We start from the raw sequence: 20,844 nt of genomic DNA, 5'->3' as shown, positions 1-20,844 counted from the left end.
TTACTATAACCCATTAACTCGCCTCCAGGGGCCTCTGCGACGATGAAGTATTCTGGCCAGTGGGCAAGGTACTGTAGGTAAAAAGGAATCCCATACTAGAGACTCGTTAAGGAGGATGCAAAGTAAGGGCAGTCAGAGTTCTTCACAAAACGTTTTGAAGTTTCCTTTAAAAAGCATATTGTTCCTTTATCCCTAGCCTTATGTATGATTTCTGCAATCAATTCATTACATGAAATGTTTAGGTTAGCACTAAGTTTTAAGAAAACTGCCTGAATATGTAACCTCAGATGTGAATGGAGACATACCATCCAAGAGTGGAGAACCAGGACCCCCAAGTTCTACAGCCTGTCTCCCCGCTGCTCACACTATGTCTAGATCCCCCTCCCTGCACAGCACTTCCCCATCACCTGGCATTCCTGTCTCCTGTCCCCTTACAGTGAGAGTGTCACCTGCCCTCTCCCCCTGGTGCTGGAGACACAGTGCAACCTCAGTATGTTTATTTCTCCCTTTCTGCACTAGAAAGGGTGACGAGTGCCTTCAGGAGCTTCAGGCACGGGACAGTGAAAATAACTGTAGTTTACTTCCAAAGGCTACGTAACAAACTCAGTTTGTCCAGTCCACTGATTCAAATTCTGCATTTCTAGTAATGCCCAAAATAAAAACCTGATGTTAAAATGAATGCCTGAGTACTTTGCTCATTACTTAGCTCTTCAGCTCTGCTGTCTTGCTGAGTTGTACTCATTTCTATACTTCTCAGTATTAACTTAGGAGAAGGCAATGGCACCCCACTTCAGTACTCTTGCCTGGAAAATCCCATGGACGGAGGAGTCTGGTGGGCTACAGTCCATGGGGTCGTGAAGAGTTGGACACGACTGAGCGATTTCACTTTCCCTTTTCACTTTCATGCATTAGAGAAGGAAATGGCGACCCACTCCAGTGTTCTTGCCTGGAGAATCCCAGGGACGGGGGAGCTGCTGTCTGTGGGGTCACACAGTCGGACACGACTGAAGCGACTTAGCTTCAGACATCAAACCACAAGAGAATAAAAAAGGAAGGTAAGAAAATACCTACAAAAACAAACCCAAAACAAGAAAATGGCAGAAAGAATGTGTCAATAATTACCTTAAATGTAAATGGATTAAATGCTCAAAAGACACAGACTTGCTGAATGGATATAAAACAAGACCCATATATATGCTGTCTCCAAGAGACCCACTTGCAATCTAGGGACACACACAGACTAAAAGTGAAGGGACAGAAAAAGGTATTACATGCAAATAAAAAATCAAAAGAAAGCTAGAGTAGCAATACTCATATCAGATAAAATGGACTTTAAAGACTGTTACAAGAGACGTAATGATCAAGGGATCAATCCAAAAAGACGTATACATGCACCCAACACAGGAGCACCTCACTATATCCCGCAAATGATAACAGAGAAAGAGAAATCAACAACACAGTGATTGTGGGTGACTTTAACAAGCCACTTTCATCAATGGACAGAGACAAAACCAATGAGGAAACACAGGCCTGAAATGACACATTACACCAGATGGAAAAACAAAACCTCAAAATTAGTAGAAGGAAAGAAATCATAAAGATCAGAGAAGAAATAAATGAAAAGATCAATGAAACTAAAAGCTAATTATTTGAAATAATAAAACAGATAAACCTTTAGCCCAAACTCATCAAGAAAAAAGAAAGCTCAAATAAATTAGAAATGAAAAAGAAGTTACAACTGACACCACAGAAATACAAAGGATCATAAAAACTACAAAACAACTGTATGCTAATAAAATGGACAGATTCTTAGATATGGTCTTCCAAGATTGAAGAAATTGAAAATATGAACAAACCAATCACAAGTACTTAAATTGAAACAGTGATTTAAAAACATCCAACAAACAAAAATCCAGGACCAAATGCTTCACAGGTGACTTCTAACAAACATCTAAAGAAGAGTTGACACCTATCCATCTGAAACTTTCACAAAAATTGCAGAAAAAGGAACACTTCCAAACTTACTCTATGAGATCACTATCACCCCGATATCAAAATCAAAGATACGACAAAAAAATAATTACAGGCCAACATCACTGATGAACACAGATACAAAAATCCTCAACAAAATACAAGTAAACCAAACCCAACAATACATTAAAAGGATCATACACCATGATCAAGTGGATTTATCCCAGGGATGCAAAGATTCTTCAACAGCTTCAAATTAATCAATGTGATACAGCACATTAACAAACTGAAGAAAAACCACAGCATATCTCAATAGAAGCAGAAAAAGCTTTTTACGAAATCTGACAACAATTTATGATAAAAACTGTCCTGAACGTTGGCATAGAGGGAACTTAACCTAAACCTAATAAAGGCCATATAGGATAAACCGACAGCTAATATTCTCAATGGTGAAAAGCCAAAAGCATTCCCTCTGAGATCAGGAACAAGGCAAGAATGTCCACTATCACCACTTTTATTTGACATAGTTTTGGAAGTCCTAGCCACAGCAGAGAAGAAAAAGAAAGAAAAGGAATCCAAACTGAAAAACAAGTAAAACTGTTACTACAGTTGACAAGATACGACACACAGAAAATCCTCAAGATGCTACCAGAAAACTACTAGAGACTGTCAGTGATTCGGGTTCAAACTGCAGGATACAAAATACACAGAAATCTCTTACATTCCATACACTAATGATGAAAGATCACAAAGAGAAATTCAGGAAACAATACCATTTACCATTTACATCAAAAAGAAAAAAAAAAATTACCTGGGTATAAGCCTACATAGGGGACAAAAGACCTGGACTCTGAAAACTGTAAGATGCTGATGAAAGAAATCAATGACAGACAGATGGAAAGATACACCAAGCTCTTGGATTGGAAGAATCAATATTGTCAAAGTGACTATACTACCCAAGGCAATCAGGTTCAATTGCAACCCCTATCAAATTAGCAATGGCAGTTTTCACAGAATATTTTTAATCTGTATGTAAACACAAAAGACCTCAAAGACCCAAAGCAATCCTAAGAACAACAAACAGACCTGGAGGAATCAGGCCCCCTGACTTCAGACTATACTACAAAGCTGTAGTCATCAAAACAGCATGGTACTGGCACACAGCAAAAAAAAAAAAAAAAAAAAAAAAACCACCGTGGAGAAAAGACAGTCTCTTCAGGAAGTGGTGCTGGGGAAACTGTACAACTACATGTAAAAGAATGAAATCAGAACATTCTCTAACACTATACACAAAAATAAACTCAAAATGGATCAAAGACCTAAATGTAAGATAAGATACTATAAAACTCTTAGAAGAAAACACAGGTAAATTTTTTTTTTACATAATCATGTCAGTATCCTTTAATCAAAATAAATGGGACCTAATTAAACTTAAAAGCTTTTGCACAGCAAAGGAAACCATAAAAAAAAAAAAAAAGAAAAGAATCCACAGAATGGGGGGGAAAATATCTGGAAATGAAGTGACTGAGGTGGTTAATTTCTAAAATATACAAACAGCTCATGCAACTTTGTATCAAAGAAACAACCCAACCAAAAAATGGGCAGATAGAATTTCTCCAAAGAAGGTATACAGATGGCTAAAAAGCACATGAAAAGATGCTCAATATCCCTAATTATCAGAGAAAAGCAAGTCAAAACTAAAATGAGGTATCACCTCACAGTGGTCAGAATGGCCATCTTCAAAAAGTATACAACAATAAAATGCTGGAGAGGGTGTGGAGAAAAGGGACCCTTCGTAGGGAACATAAACTGGTAGGGAGAACAGAACAGAGGTTCCTTAAAAAACAAAACAGAACTACCATATGATCAAGCAGTCCCACTCCTCTGTATGTATCAGAAGAAAACTGTAACTCCAAAAGATACATGCATCCCAATGTTCACTGCAGCACTGTTTATAATAGCCAAGATATGGAAGCAACCTAAATGTCCATTGACAGATGAATGGATAAAGATGTGGTAAACACATACAATGGAGTATTACTCAGCTATAAAAAAAAAAGAAATAATGCCATTTGCAGCGACCTGGATGGACCCAGAGATATCATACTAAGTGAAATAAGATAAAGACAAGTATCATATGCTGTCACCTTTATGTGGAATCTAATTTAAAAACTGATACAAAGAAACTTATAAAGCAGACTTACAGATATCAAAAACAAACTTATGGTTACCAAAGGGAAAACATGGGGTGAGAGGATAAATCAGGAGTCAGGGATTAACATACACACTACTATATATAAAATGTGTGTGTGTAAATAACCACTAGGGACCTACTGTATAGCACATGGACTTCAATATTCTGTGATAACCTATATGGGAGAAGAATCTGATAGAAGAATGGTTTTACATATATAACTAATCACTCTGCTGTACACCTGAAACTAACACAATATTGTATATCAATTATACTCACATTTTTTAAAAGGTCACAAAACAAAGAGGGATTGTTATTAATATATATTACAGATACTCACTGTCAGTTTTAGATATTTAAAAAACCTGCTTCCATTCTATGATGTTAAGTAAATACACATGTTTTAAATACTCAATTATTTTCTTGTGCTGAACTGACCTAAAGGTTCAGAAAATTGTAACAAGAATTTATTTTGTGACTTCAAAGTCTTAATAAAGTTTTTACTACAAAAAAAAAGTACACACACCCACATATTCTTGATTTCTACTGCCGGTGTACACATGGTACTGCTGTTTTAAAACTTGATCTTGGTTCTAACATTGGTGAATGTTCTTAAGTTGTTCTTTTTTCTAGACTGATGATCGTACTATCAGTTGTAAATGAAGACAGCTTTATTTCTACCTTTCTCCTCCTTACACTTCTTCCTTCCTTCTGGAAGTTTGGTCAGTTCCTCTAGAACTATGTTAAAGGGCAGTAGTGACAGTAGGCATTCTTATCTTATGCCCAATCCTGAAGGGAATGTATCTGAATTTCTCACTCAAGTATATAATGATCGCTGAAAGTTTTAAAATATAAAACTTTTACCAAATTAATAAAAGTCCTTCTAGTTCTAGCTTGTTATACATTCTTACCATAAAAAAGCACTACCCTGTAAGTCAGCTATATTTCAACTAAAAAAACAAAGAACTGTGAAAGTCAAGGACTAGAGCACAGTGTGTAAATTATTCCCCAGTAAAGCATTATTTACAAAAACAGGCCCATGCATATTAGCGTGCCCACCCCTGACATAAATGTCTCTATTGTTATTTTCAGGTTCCAGGAAACAGAATTACCAGGTATTCTGTAAAGTGCCTTCAAAAGACTAGCTTTTGAACATTCTCATAAACTGCTGTGTCGCTAGCAGTTTATGAGAATACTCCCCTCACCTCACCTCCATCAGCCTTGAGCTTCATCACTGCTTGAAATCCTTGATAGTTTGATAGATAAAACATGGTACATCATCTTGGTTTTAATTACCATGTCTTTTAATTGGTGAGACTGAACTCTTGAAATTTTCACAGCTTCCTATATGCCCTCTTGGTTAAATGATCAATTAACACTACCCTCTGACCCCACAGTGGACAATAGCACATAACCCAGAAATCCAACTCTGTGTTTCAAGCTGTTGAGAATGTAGGAGTTATCTATTCAGGTCAGAGGACCCTAACTTCACACATCCTTGCCCATGTTTCTATTGGGTGCCATGACAGATACTGCTAATTGTTACCTAAAATCATTTCTCCCCCCTTTAGCAACCAGCCTGAATGTAAACCCCGGCTCATCCTAGACTGTTCTAGATAGGTGTATCTCGAGGCAGGTGCTGGTCTACAGGGCAGAGGGCTGCGTCACACCTCCCAGCAGTCCCTTTGGCTTCCCCTCTGCTGATCGATGCTCCTGCCAGGAATGCGGATGAGATGCCACAGACTCTGGAAGCCAGGGTCCCCCGGATGACAGAGTGGTCCCAGGGCAAAGCCCGGTGTCTAGGACATCATGGAATCGCCCAGCACTGATCATCCTCTTGAGGCTTTGTTCTTATCAGACAAAAGCAGCCCCTCCTGCTGAAGTCACAGCTTTCTGCTGCTCACAGCTATGCTTACTACTGAGGGGCAGGGAGGGTAGGGGATTGTACTGTTCTTGATTTATGAGGTCATTATATTAGCAGCTTGTCAGCAGATGTAAGATAACTCTTGTTCCCAGTTTTTAGTTTCTTTTTAATTGCCTTCAATGTTGTTTATGATGTTTCCTGATCTCCAAGTCTTAAACATTTTCAGTATTCAAGTCTATTTTTTTTTCTTTTCTCTATTTTCCTTACTCTTTATTTAAACTTTTTAAAAAAGGATACAGTTTCTGTAAGTGGATCCAAGTTACTAAAAGAAACAAGAGAAATGTCAACAGTAAGCAGTGTTTACAAAATCAGTTTAAATAGGCCAATTACAACTAAAAATAACATGCACAGGGAAAACAGAACATGTTAAATTCACAACTTTAAAACCAACTTTTCAACTAAGAAAGATGGTTTAACCTACCGAATGACCATATTAAGCCATCATTACAGTCACTATAAAGACACCCATACATTTTCATTTAACTGCTTCTTTACAAATTACTTTACAGTTAATACATCATCAAAACATTCCATCCTCTCTTTTTTTGGCCACGCCTCACCGTGGCTTGTAGAATGTTAGTTCTGCAACCCAGGACTGAACCCAGGCACTGGGAGCACTACGCCCACCACTGGATCACCAGGGAATTCCCTACAAGTTTCCATTTCCTAACAGTAAACTGCAAGTGGAACTGGTGACCAGCCTGGGGCGTCAGTCACAGACAGGGCTCCACCAGCCTTGCAGCATGTGCCACGGGCCGTCCCTGCCTTATTCCACCCTCTCAATGTGGGCTCTCTCACTCCTGGAGCTTCTGCTCCCCACTACCCCCATTCTCATACTTTTAATTTTGCTCTCAGAGGAATACTCCTTACCTGGCTCTGGAGCTGCTGAGCAGCTGCCTCACCAGCGTGTCTGACCACAACACTCCCAAATCAGCATTTCCACACCTGCCTCCCTCCACAGAGAGCTCTGCCCCTCACTTCCCCATTCAGTCAGTGGAAGCACAATCCTGGCGGACCCCAGAAGAGCGCCCTCAACTCCTCTCACACATGCAGTCAAGCTCGTCCTCAGGACCTTTAGCAACAGCAGAAGTCAACAGCACATTTCTGGAGACCAGCAAATCTTAGTACCCCTTTCCCCTTTACATTCAAAAATTACTGAAGACCCCAGGACTTAAATCTATTGATATTTAAAAGTGTAAGATATTTGTTCATTTTTAAAAAATCAGTTAAATATTAATGTGAATGACTTTTTTAAACGAACAGTCACTATTTTCAAAAACAAAAGAAAATTTAGTGACAAGAATGTCATTATTTGAACAATTTTACATATCTTTTTAATGTCTGAAGGTGAAGTCACTCAGTCGTGTCCGACTCTTTGCGACCCGTGGACTGTAGCCCACCAAGCTCCTCTGTCCATGGGATTCTCCAGGCAAGAATACTGGAGTGGGTTGCCATTTCCTTCTCCCGGGGATCTTCCTGACCCAGGGATTGAACCCAGGTCTCCCAAATTGCAGGCAGACGCTTTAACCTCTGCACCACCAGGGAAGCCCCTTTTAATGTCTGGCTTAATAGCAAACAGCTGGTTTCTCATTTCTGTGTTTGCTATGCTCTCTGTTAGATGATCACACATCTGGAAGCCTCCACTTGTGCAGCAGTGAGAGAATGAGAGTTAAAAAAGGCAATAAAAAACAAAAAACCGGACTTCCCTGGTGGTCCAGTGGTTAAGACTCTGTGCTGATAATGCAGGGGGCCAGGGCTCAATCGCTGGTTGGGGAATTAAGATCCCGCATGCTGTGTGGCATGGCCAAAAGGTTTTTAAAAAACAAAAAACCTTAGTTTTATCATGAAAATGGCTCTGACTCTGCAGAACCCCCAAGCAATCTTGAGGCGTCCCTGCCCACACCTAGAGAATCACTGCTCTAATCGAGTATAGGACTCACTCTCTGCCCTTCTCAAGACTACTTTATACCCTCTCCTGTCTCCTCAATGCTCCCTCTTCCAGCTCAGCTGCTTCTAATTTCAGGAAGAAAACATAACAGTAATAAGAAGCTTCACCAAGGTTCCAGCATCCACCCCACCTGCTCTCTACCTGCTGCCTTGGACCCAGGCCTGGAGTGCAGGTGAGCAGGTCCCACCCTCTCAGGACCCGGCAGCCTGCTCCCCTAAAGAAATGGACAGACATGCTGCACACTAGGCCACAGGAACACGTGACACAGTCCATAGCTCCGTCCCCCTGACCTGCTGTCCTCGCTCAGCCTCCAGACCCAGCAGCAGGGTCTCCTCCTGCTTCACTGGGCCACTGTGTCTTTACCACGTGATGCCCTGGGAGCTGTCCTGGAGCCTTTTTTCCTGTCCGCACTCACCAATGAAGTCGCTGAGCCACCTGGGTTTAACACCATCCATGCAGTGTTGACCCCCAAGTTTCTATTTTTAGCCCAGACCTAAACTTGAAACTCCCATGTCCAGATGCCTGGGTGACTTCTCCACCTAGGGGTCTGAGCACCCTCTGCAGAGGAGCCCGTCCAGCTGGCCTCTCCAAGGTTGAGCCCTCTGACTCCGACCTGGTGTTCTCACACTCCCACCTGCTGCTTGGGCCACACTGGCAGCCGCCTCCGCCTCCCCCACTTCGTGTCTAAAACAGGAACCAGTACCCATACTACTCTGCCCATACTACCCATGTCCCCAGAGCCTACACACACCCCCTATCCCCATCTTCCTGCAGTGACACCTTCCCTGAAACACCTCACCCAAAGCTGAATCCACATGTACTTCCTATTTCCCTTTCCTTGTTTACTGAACACAGTTCTATCTTACTTTCCCCTCTAAAATGTAAATTCCGGGAATTCCCTGGCAGTCCAATGCAATGGTTACGTACAACTACAGCGACTTCCATTTTCAATGACTTTGGTTTTCACCGCTGAGGGTCTGAGTTTAACCTCTGGACTTGGGGAACCAAGAACCGACAAGCTGTGTGATGTGGCCAATTTAAACAAATAAATTGTAAATTCCATAAAGATAACATTTTTTGTCTTGTTCACTACTGTCTCTTCAGTGCTGGCAGGCATAAAATATTTTTCCAAGTATAAAATATTTGTTGTTAACAACAATGTTTCCACATCCGTTGCTTCTTTCAGTTACTACTGCAACACCCTACCCCAGTGATTCTCCATGTTCTGGACAGAAGCACCCTAATCAAGGTGAGAAACAGAAGGAAGTGAGGAGGGAGAGGAGTCCCCCACTGGCATAGACTGAAGAGGCCTTACCAAGTTAGATAACTCTGAATTCAAATTGTTGTTGTGTTGTTGCTAAAGTGAAAGTGAAGTTGCTCAGTCGAGTCTGACTGTCTGCAACCCCATGGACTGTAGTCTGTCGGGCTCCTCCATTTATGGCATTTTCCAGGCAAGAGTACTGGAGACGGTTGCCATTTCCTTCTCCGGAGATATTCCCAGCCCAGGGATCAAACCCAGGTCTCTCAAATTGCAGGCAGATACTTTACCGTCTGAGCTACCAGGGAAATTAACACATTTGAAATAGGGGGCCTAAATGTTCTACGTGAGAAGTGGGACAGTAACCATGGAAACCAGTCCTCCCTCCCTCCCCATACTACAAACAAAAATGTCGGCAGTAGTTGATCCCCAAGATAAAACCAAAATGTAAAGAAAAGAACTAGAACCTCTGGTGAGTGAAAGTTGCTCAGTTGTGTCCAACTTTTTGCTAAGTTTAGTCGCTAAGGCGTGTTCAACTCTTTGTGACCCCACCAGCCTCCTCTATCCGGGGGATTCTCCAGGCAAGAGTACTGGAGCAGTTGCCGTTTCCTTCTCTAGGGGATCTTCCCGGCCCAGGAATTGAACTGACGTCTCCTGCACTGGCAGGCGGACTTCTCACCACTGAGCCACCAGGCAAGTCCTCAATTAATCTTTAATTAATGGTAATTTTGAATATATACCTTTTTTGTTATACAAAGGCATGGTGACTTACACAATGTGGAGATTAAACAAATATTTGTCGATTTTCTCTGCCTGTTAACAGGACAGGATGATGTTTTGTTGTACATAAATGGTCACGCTTACTTTCCTTCTGTTCTATTCATTTTCATATAAAAGCATTGGCCCTTCCTCAGTCTTCGGTTAAAAATGACTTTCTAGGCAGCTTTGCCTCATCCGTTCTTGAAACGTCAAAGCACACTGTCACTTCCCAGGTCTGTGCTTCTGAAAGCCAAGCCTCCATCAAGTTATCACCTCTGGGCCATTGCCAAGACCTCCTAAATGGCTCACCTGCCGGGTACACCTTCTCCAGTCACCCTGAGACACACGGCCCTGCGGCGGACAGCTTAGGGGTCCTGCGCGGCCAGGAATGAAGAACCACCCGACTGGGGCCAATCTCCTTAGGAGTCTCCTTGCTCTGCCCACGCCCACACAGGGCTCTTCCACCTGGGCCATTCCTCTGAGCTCTCAGCTCCTTAGCGGACTCAAAAAATGGGAATGAGAAGGGCAACTACTTCACAGAGGTGTGAGGAGGAAAGGGGTTACTCTGATCTTCCCTGTAGCTCAGATGGTGAAGAGTTTGCCTACAATGCAAGAGAGCGGGGCTCGATCCCTGGATTGGGAAGATCCCCTGAAGAAGGGATAGGCTACCACTCCAGTATTCTTGCCTGGAGAATCCCATGGACAGAGGAGCCCGACTGGCCACAGTCCATGGTGTCGCCAAGAGTCGGACACGACTAAGCTGCTACTACTACTATAGCTACTAAGGAGTTACAACGAGACTGAACGCAGTCGCCTCAGTTACTCTGCTCCGACTCAGAGAGGCCCCCAGAAACCACCTCCACCCCCAACAATGGGGCACAAGTCCAGTCTCACCAGTTGCTCTGACCTCGGAGTTTCAGAAACCGGCTCTAGTCAGTCCCCGCCCTAGTGTCGGCCGCCCCCCAGGGCAGCGGCTTCCTCCTCCAGCACCTCCTTCCTCACCACTGTCAACACTTTCCCATCTTCTGAGACTCAGTCCCTCTGTGAACATTTCTAGCGAACTCTTCTCAGGTTCTTTCTGACACTTAAACCTGAACTACCTGGTCCTTCAAATAATTGTCTTGGGATCTTTAAAAGTGGGTCTGGGATTGGTGAGGTGGGTGGATAAGATGGGCTGAAATGTGATGAAGCCAAAGGAATGAAATGGTAAAAAAAAAAAAAAAAAGTGGGAGTCCAGCTAGTAGCCTACAGGTGTTTACGGTAAAATTCTATCAAGCTTGTAAGCGCTCAGAAATTTTCATAATAAAACTTTTTAGGGGAAAAAAAAAATGAAAGCTACAAGTCACAGAGCCTGACTTAAGTCGGACGAAGGACCGGGCACCCCGAGGACCGCCCCTCTACCCCCCTCGCCCCATCCCGCAGCAAGTGGTACCCCGACCGCGACGCGCAGCAACAGTAACGAGGAGCGCAAAGGCGCCGCGCCGGGCGGCTGCCAGTGTTACTCCGCGCGGATACAAGGTAACCGCACCGCCGCCGGGCCCCGGCTGCCGCAGGAAGCGGAGGGGAGCTCGGCTCGGCACCCCCCGACCCTCGCCCGACGTCCCCCCAGGCCCCGAGAGGCGCCCGCTCTGCGGTCGGGGCTGCGGGGACACGGCCACCCGGCCAAGGTCAGCGGGGCCGTCCGGACGTCCCGCCCGGCTCCCTCCCCGCGCGGCCCCGGGGACGCGCCGACCGCCGCCGGGCCCGAGCGTGCCTCACTCACATGTTGTTGAAGCGAAACAGGTCGTCGCATGTAAAGGCCCGGAGCGTGGTCATCGCGTCGCCGCGGCCGCGGGAACCGGTTCGCGGAAACACCGCACTCGCCCCGCCGGAAGTCGTCCGGCGCGGATGCCCTGGGGCGGGACGGGGGGAGGGGGCAGTGCAGAGAACTACTTCCGGGCCACGAGTTGCTCGGCAACGGCAGTCTCGACTTTGCGCCCTCTAGAGGCCGCAGCCGGGAACGCCTGTAAAGTGTGGGGTGTTCCGAGGATCTTCACTGTGAGCCCCCGAGAAGGAAACAAGAGGCTGCCAGGGGTTAGGAACCCAAGGCAGAAAAGCAGGGTTCAGGATCACTTTGTGCCCCCTGGCATGTGAGGAAGGAAGCCGAGAGGGATGGGAGAATTCATGGTCCAGAGCGGCCTGTCCCAGTGATGACAGCTGTGCCTGCGACTGCAAATTTTCTAACATATTTCACAACATAAGAGAAAGGTGGAATTAACAACATTATTATTTTACCCAGTATATAAACAATATTGTTTCACATGTAATCAATTTTTAAAAATTCTAATAGAATGTTTTAATTTATTCTTTTTTTTATGATACTAAGCCTTAGAAATATATTTGCAGCATATTTCAACTCAGGACCTAAATTGTCATAGGCAATTCTTGTCCTATATTTAGATTTCATAAAAGGTATGATTAAAAAGTGGATTGATATACCCAAATTGTTCCAACCATGCTAAGTTTTCAAATAGCCTTTTTAAAAAAGATGAAATTGTGATTCTCATACAAACATAAAATGCACACATAAAAAACATTTTAACTCATTCATTATGAAAGAACCACTAAGATGTTGACATACGTTAAAAGGAGAATTTAAACCACAGAAGGCAATCAGGAAAGCTGAAATGTGTTTATAAATACATGTACAGCTGGTCTATTTACTGTATCTCCTGGCCATGTACCATGCATTTGTGTTTCTGTGGACAGGAATCCTTTTTATTACTGTCCATTTTCTGCAGCTTACAGAGTTAACCTGGATGTGTGTACCTGGCAGAAAGTCTTTTTTTTTTTTTTTTTGTAATTTCCAAATGAGTTAATTAAAACTAAATAGATGACTGAGAAATAACAGTACCCAAAGATCTCCTTTACGCTTAAGATATATATTATATTACATCATATACCGGAAGATCCCCTGGAAGAGGAAATGGCAACCCACTCTATTATTCTTGCTTGGAAAATTCCGTAAACAGAGAAGCCTGGCAGGCTACAGTCCATAGGGTTGCAAAGAGTTGGACATGGCTTAAGCAACTTAGCACACACACACATCATATACAGTAAATATGTTTTCTACATCTTAATGAAAATCATTGAAAAGTATTTTTTACTATAAGCTTCCATTTAGGGCACTACTGTCTCTTTGTAATGAAAGATATAATGATCTTTGTCATGGTCTTTGTCCCTTCTGCCCTAGTCTCCTGATTATGTTGCTTGTAATATTGTTACTTTTCTGCTGTGTTACATCTATGCATCTCCCAGTTGCTTGATTTCTTCAGTCTGTAATTGAGTGGATATCATGCTCACTGCCACTTTTTGTTATAATTTCCTCATTCCATTCTTCATTTTGATTCATTTATGGCTTGGCTGGGTTTCATTATAGTATTTCCTTTTCCCTCTTTGCTGTGTTTTCCAGATGCCCCATGGGGCTGGTCCTCTTAGACCTCCTTAGTCTGTAAGACGCCTGATTAGAATATTGGCTGGGATATTCATGGATTCCCGTGTTCTCTCCCCGCCAAGAACTTTGTAAACATCTTATTCCGTTGTTTTCTGGTGTTGAAAGTTTCTGGGAAAAAAGAGTAAGGCCAGCAGGATTTCTGTTTTCCCTTTTGCAGGTGATTTAGTTTTTGTACTGGAGTGGGATTAGTCAGGACACTTCCAGAAATAAAACATTCTTAAAAGTGCATACGTTTTAAACCAACTAAATCTTTGACAATTTCAGCAGTTTCACACACACACACACACACACACAAAACAATAGTCAAAGCTGACTCACTCCCACATAACCAGAGACAGCCTCTCTGGAAAAGTTTGGTAGTTTCTTTAAAAACTAATGAGTTGGCCAAAAAGTTTGTTTGGGTTCTCCTTTAAGGTGTTATGAAAAGCCCAAAACGACTTTTCAGCCAACCCAATAAATATGCAATTACTATATAGCCCAGCAGTTGCACTCCTGGGGATTTATCCCAGAGAAGTGAAAATGTGCGTATACAGAAAAACCTGTACACAAATACTTAGTTCGGTTCAGTTCAGTCACTCGGTTGCGTCCGACTCTTTGCGACCCCATGGACTGCAGCAAGCCATGCTTTCCTGTCCATCACCATCTCCTGGAGCTCACTCAACCTCATGTCCACTGAGTCAGGGATGTCATCCAACCATCTCATCCTCTGTCGTCCCATTCTCTTCCCTCCCGCCTTCAATCTTTCCCAGCATCAGGATCTTTTTAAATAAGTCAGTTCCTCGCATCAGGTGGCCAAAGTATTGGAGTTTCAGCTTCAGCATCAGTCCTTCCAATGAATATTCAGGATTGATTTCCTTTAGGATGGACTGGTTGGATCTCTTTGCAGTCCAAGAGAATTGTCATGGTTTGCATCATTACATCTATTTCAAACGTACAGAGTACATTAAGTGCCTTGGAGCCCCACACTGACTTAGGCTTCTAGGATGTGCTATTATGGCTTTCCCTTTCAGCACATCCAATCTTATTTTTAACCTGCAGAAAAACACCATTCCTGTCCTGGCTGCACATTTTCCTATGTTACAGATGACTCAGAACTTCTCATTGATCATTTCACACTGTACTTCCTTTCTTTGCTTAGTTGGAAAAAAGAACAAGCTTTTACCACATTTTATCACAAAACATCTTCCTGCTCATTGAGATGAAACACCATGTGCTCTTCTGTAAATAGTGCTGACCCAGGCTCTCATCCACCATGGCAACGTTTCACTGACATTTAAACAAGCAAACAGCCTGGTGTTTCAGCCGCTGTTGCTTTGTTGTTGTTGTTTTCCCCTTCAGATCACGTGGAAAAGACGAAGCGCCCAGGAAATATGTATTTTGAGAAATCCTCGGCAATATGTTTGACAATGAAACAGCTTGGTAGTTGCCTTCAGATTAAAATTTTCTTTTTTTTAAATGAAATATGGGTTGGCTAGATGCTTTAACTCCAGCCCTCCATGGAATCAATTACTTTTAGTTTTGCTAACTAGCTTGTACAAAAGCACTGTCTATTCATATGAAAAGCTGACAACAGGGTTCAATAAAACAAGGTGAGCAGCACACACGGGCTCCCCACCAGTGCCTCACTTAAAATGAGAAGAAAAGAGCTTTTTAAAAAAATAAACTTTTAAAAGACACAAATCCACATGAGGGGCTTTCCTGGTAGCTCAGGGGTAAAGAATCGGCCTGCAATGCTGGAGACGATGGATATTTGGGTTCCATCTCTAGGTCTGGGAAGACCCCCTGGAGGAGGAAATGGCCATCCACTCCAGTACTCTCGTCCAATCCCACGCGTGGAGGAGCCCGTGGGGTCACGAAGAATTGGACACACAGAGTGATTGAGCACTCACTGCACCAAATCCATAAGAACGAGGAAAATGCAGGAGGAGACAACAGCCAGTGATAACAGGCAACACAGTCATGGAAGCCGGTAAACTCATTCAGCAACTGGAGACACGCTGAGAGATAAGCAACTGCTGGACAAAAAGCCAAGGGGCAGGCAGTGGCTTCCCATTCCAGAATCTGCCGAGGCCCAGGATTTGGACAAGGCTGGGACACCTGCAAGGAGAGGAATGCAGCTGTATCCCCAGAGCAGCACAGGAGCTGTGTTCCTCAGTTCTCAGCACACAGCACAGGGTGAGGGTGAGACAGGGCTAAGGAAGAGCAGTCACCCTGACCCTGCCCTCTGGCTCACTAGTTGTGGCAAGGTGCTGGCAGGACCTGGGTGCTGGCAAGACCAGGGTGCTGGCAAGACTTACTCCCACCCTGCAGCCTCCAGTAGGACACTGGAGAACTTTTCCTGGGGAGGTTGCCTGACCGAAAAAGAAAAGCCCCACAGCTATGCACATTTTTCATCCCTCCAATGAAATGAACAAGTTGTGACATGGTCACTGGGAGGGTCACCAGTTCACAAACTCTGCCCGGTATCTGCAGCTCCCAACAAGCTTTGTGATGCTTTCCATTTAATTATGAATAGCCAGCCAAAAGCCACGGAACATTTCAGTACAGCCTGTAACCCAAAAAACAATAAAACAGAAAAAAGAGAACTAGGATAAACAGAGACTGGAAAAAAAAAAAAAAAAAGATACTGAGGGCTTCCCTGGGGGCTCAGTGGTAACTAACCTGGCTCCTATGCGGGAGACATGGGTTCAGCTTCTGATCCAGGAAGATCCCACATGCCACATAGCAACTAAGCCTGTGAGCCATAACTACTGAGCCTGTGAGCCACAACTACTGAGCCTGTGAGCCACAACTACTGAGCCTGTGCTTTTGAGCCTGGGAGGCGCAACTAGTGAGCCCAACTACTGAAGCCTGAGTGCCTAGGAGAAGCCACTGCAATGAGAAGCCTGCATATAGAAACAGAGTAGCCCCTGCTCACCACAACTAGAGAAAAGCTGGCACAGAAACGGAGGCCCAGCACAGCCAAAAATAAATAAATCTTAAAAAAAAAAAAAGAGCTTAAAAAAATAGGTGTGCAATCTACTAGGTCTGTTACAGAGGCAGGTTCATTTCCTCTTTATGAAGCAAGCCAAATGCTGGGAGATTTGTCACAAAGGTTTATTTATAAGGCAGCCCCCGTAAAACTCCCCCAGTTCCCTTCTGGCCCCTCAACCCCCTGGGATTGGGGGAGGGGACTAGAACCACTGCTTCCTTATATAGCTGCAATTATTTGATGTTTTACACAATTCACTTCTTAACCACCAAATACATTTTAATTACATCTCTCTTCCCTGTGTTTCAAAACCGATGAGTAAAATGGCCCCGTTGGTAACAGATTTTCAGAGAATGAAATGCCTTTAAAAGAAAGTTGGCTGTCCTTTCAGAAAATGAAAAAGCCCATCAACTTCCAACATCACGTGCAGACAGCGTGACTAATTATCCAGAGTACGTGATGATGTCCCTGCGTGCACACACACGAGCACACAAGTGAGAGCAGCTGGCCCAGACAGAAAGAACCTTCTGACTCAGCTTCTGCTGCGCTCACATAGTCGGAGATAGAAGACGATGCAAAGTTACTGAATTTGTCTTTCCCCCTACCTTTCAGGTGTTTTTTTTTCCCCTATAAAAGCAAGAAGAATATATAAATAACCAGGAGGGTAATACTCATTTCCTGACATCTGCCTTTTAAACCTTTTGTGATCATGCAGTTGATGTGAAGTGAGGTTATGCCTTTTTTTTCTTCCCCTGTAAGCGTCACCAGCTCCTTTCCTCCAGAGTTTTTTAATAACAAGTCTTTCCAGGTGGCAGTTATAAAAAATCCGCCTGCCAATGCATGAGATTAGGGTTCAATCCCTGGACTGGGAAGATCCCATGGAGTAAGAAACGGTAACCCACTCCAGTATTCTTGCCTGGAGAGTCCCATGGACAGAGGAGCCTGGTGAGGGCGCAAAGAGTCGGACGTGGCTGATAAACTGAGCACACACACCAGCCCTTTCCTCCAGACTTGGAACAGCAGCAGCCTACATCTGTTTAATCATATCAGCTGCACAAATGTCCTCAATTCAAATATGCCTTGAACTAATACTTCTCAAACTGTAACATCGGTTTGGTCATCCGGAATTTTGTTAAAATGTGTGTTTGGTTTCAGTAGGTCTAAGAAGGGCCTGAGACTCTGACCAGCACCTAGGAGATGCTGGGCTTGATCCTTCTATTGCATTTTCTGCAGCAAAAACTTCAACTGTCTGTGAAATGAGATTCTGCACTCTGCCAAGTATGGTATTTCCATGTGCTTATAAAAAGCAGAGGCTTTCCAATGTCCTAGCAAGTTCACGTGTGTGTATTTTTAATTACTTAAAGAGACTTGGGCAGTTTCTTGTTCTTGGCAATTGGTCATTCTTTCATTTCACTATTGATGCATTTCTGTTCTGCTCTTGATTGTATATCGATAGACTAGAGAAACAGAGAGCAAAAAAGATAAAATTGACTGACACTACAATCTGAGTCCACTCTCTCATAATCTGTAGAATTGGCAGCATGTAGGAAGCAAGGACACTAGAGATAGAGAAAATCACATCAAATGACACCTGATTCTTCTTTCAAAAGCCTAATGTATTTCAGAGCAATCCAGTTAAGTAACAGACACGCATATATAAATATCTAAATGAATAAGTGAATATAAAAATACAATTAAAAGAGGAGAAGCTATGGAGATAATCACTGGCAGCAGCTGCACTTCTCCTTATGCCATTCCTTTCTGGGAGGCGCTGCTGAAGGCAACCTCAGGGGCAGACCCGGTTCCTCCTGGGAGGTCACTCTCCCTGCCCCTGCAGTCTCCCTTCCTCTCTTTGCCCCCTCTTGGCAATAGTCATCACTGGCCATGAGCCCTGCTGATGCTCTTAGCCAGGAGGGAACGCTGGGAAAATACTTCCAGTTCACACGTGTATCCACCATCACTGCCATCATCACCTCCATCATAAGCAAGGCTAACGGAAGGCATCCACTTTAATTCTCCCACATTGGACATCCCACATACACGTGCTCAGTGCTCAGTCGTATCCAACTCTCTGTGACCCCATGGACTGGAGCCCATCAGGTTCCTCTGTCCATGGGATTTCCCAGGCAAGATTACTGGAGTTGGTTACCATTTCCTGGGGGATCTTCCTGACTCAGGGATTGAACCCACATCTCTTGTGTCTCTTGCACTGTAGGCGGATTCTTTACGCCTGCCCCACCTGGGAACATGAACACTCTCTCTATATGTGTGTGTGTGTGTGTGTGTGTGTGTGTGTGTATGCTGTGCTTAGTTGCTCAGTCGTGTCTGACTCTCTGAGACCCCCTGGACTCTAGCCCGCCAGCCTCCTCTGTCCATGGAGATTCTCCAGGCAAGAATACTAGAGTGGGTTGTCATTTCTTCCTCCAGGGGATCTTCCCAATCCAGGGATTGAACCCATGTCTCCTGGGTCTCCTGCATTGAAAGTGGATTCTTTACCATCTGAGCCACCAGGGAAGCCCTACACACACACACACACACACACACACACACACACACACACATAAATATTAAATACTGCCTTTCTTTTTTTCATAAGAAAAATTGCCAGCAGATAGTAACATGGATGAGGAAGTAGCAATAACCAGTGGCAGTGGAAATTTTTCAAAGTTGATTATCTCATGATAATAGTAACTAATATTCAGTGTGCTGGTGGAGAACTGGGTCCTAAGACTTCACATGGATTAACGCAGTGCCGTATGGCTCTCAGAGGAGTTAAGAGGAAGATGCTGTTCGTTCCTCAGCTGGTAAGAAGTGCCTGTTGGACAGTGTGCATGTTTGTGTGTCTTGTGCATAGATGCTCTGGACGTGATTTTATTTTATATGCATCTATAGCTACATTTTTCAGCTTCTTAAATCGTTCCTAGTGAATCTGGTAGAACAGCGCTTTCCAATATTGTAGCCACGAGCCAATTTGGCTCCTAAACATTTGGCATCTGGCTAATAAGATGTGACATAAGTGCCTAGTACACGAAGATTCTGAAGACAGTGAAAAAAAATTAACGTAAAGTATCTCTAAGGTTTTAGATTAATTGTTGAACTATTATATTTGGGATATCATGGGTTAAATATAATAGATTACTAAAAATAGATTACTAAATTATTAGTAATACTGCAATATAGTGCTATTGATTTCACCCATTTGTTTTTCTTCTCTCTTTAACGTGGCTATTAGAAAACTGAACATCACTTATGTGGCTTGCTTCCTATTTGCATGGAACAGCACCATGTTACGAGCACATTTTCTATGGTCTTTTGCTGAAATCAAGCAGATGAGATGAAGAACTTGTACTTGATTAGGTGTTTCAGGCTGTAGACAAGGTCTTACCTCTCCCAGGTGTGTGTCTCTCCTAAAACCTGTCTTGCTCTATCCTGCTATTTCTCAGCCCCAGTGGAATCTCCTTGGAAATTTCAGTAAAAGTTGCCACCTGGATCCTGCGTGCAGAGATTCTGATGGTCTGGACAGCTTGGGCATCGGGGTTTTAAAGGCCTGCAGGTGAGCTGAAGAAGCAGTGGAAGCCGAGAACCTGATGGGAAAAAATGACCTGCAGAATTGAGCCCTGGGGACAGAGGTGGGGGGCAGCGGAGGGGGCGGGGTGTTGGCAGAGGGGCTTGGCTCACTCTGCATCTCTCTTAGAACTAGATAAGCATGGCGTGGAAAGGCCCAGGGGAATGGTCAGAGCCTGCCCAGCTCATAAAAAACTCAACTCCCCTCCCCTTCAGGGTCCTGGGGTGGGGAGGGGAGGAGTGGATCTCAGTTGGGGTGGGGATGGGGGGTGTGAATGCTTTCAGCTGTATGAGGTGACACGTCCCCAGGGACCCCAGGGAGGGCTGGCTGCAGAGGTGTATGCCTCTCTCACCTCCAGGGGCCACGGGGGCTGAGAGATGCTACCCTGGAGGAAACCACAGCACTGAGCTGAGCCTGGCCTTAACCCCCACCCCACCCCCAGCCCCCAGCCTTTGTCCACAGGCTCTGAGCATCCTCCCGTCCAGGCCGAGAGCCAGAGTCCAGGAGAGGCTACAGCGGATCTCTGTTTGGTCGAAGGAAATACTCAGATCCATTCATATGATATTCTAAATGTCTATCTACTACGTACTGAATTTCAGAATTCAGGCAACTTTCAACTCTAGAAGGTTAGATTATTAGCATCGAGATAAGAAACTGGCCCCCCAAACCCCTGCTGACTTCAATCAAAGCTGACTCCTGCCTGCAGACTTGCCTGTTGAGCAGGGGTGTGGGTACCACTTTATTAAACATATTTGCCCAGA

The 20,844-nt window shown here is 43.9% G+C and overlaps 1 protein-coding gene and 1 long non-coding RNA gene across 2 annotated transcripts in view; one reads left to right on the top strand and one right to left on the bottom strand.

The window, feature by feature from the left end:
- NAA20 (N-alpha-acetyltransferase 20, NatB catalytic subunit) overlaps positions 1-11,939 on the bottom strand; it is a 17,041-nt gene extending 5,102 nt beyond the window's left edge. The window contains exons 1-3 of the mRNA XM_004014298.5: positions 11,817-11,939; positions 6,327-6,351; positions 5-95 (exon numbers count right to left, since the gene is read on the bottom strand). Coding sequence (XP_004014347.1) covers positions 5-95; positions 6,327-6,351; positions 11,817-11,869 — 169 coding nt within the window. The 5' untranslated portion in view covers positions 11,870-11,939. The remainder of the gene's footprint in view (positions 1-4; positions 96-6,326; positions 6,352-11,816) is intronic.
- LOC114117580 (uncharacterized) lies at positions 11,744-20,844 on the top strand. Its single transcript, XR_003591207.3, has 2 exons — positions 11,744-20,071; positions 20,526-20,844. It is a non-coding gene; the product is annotated as an uncharacterized LOC114117580 (long non-coding RNA).

This window comes from Ovis aries, chromosome 13 (genome assembly GCF_016772045.2).
Source record: "Ovis aries strain OAR_USU_Benz2616 breed Rambouillet chromosome 13, ARS-UI_Ramb_v3.0, whole genome shotgun sequence".
Taxonomy (NCBI): Eukaryota; Metazoa; Chordata; class Mammalia; order Artiodactyla; family Bovidae; genus Ovis; species Ovis aries.
This window is presented reverse-complemented; position numbering and strand designations above follow the sequence as displayed.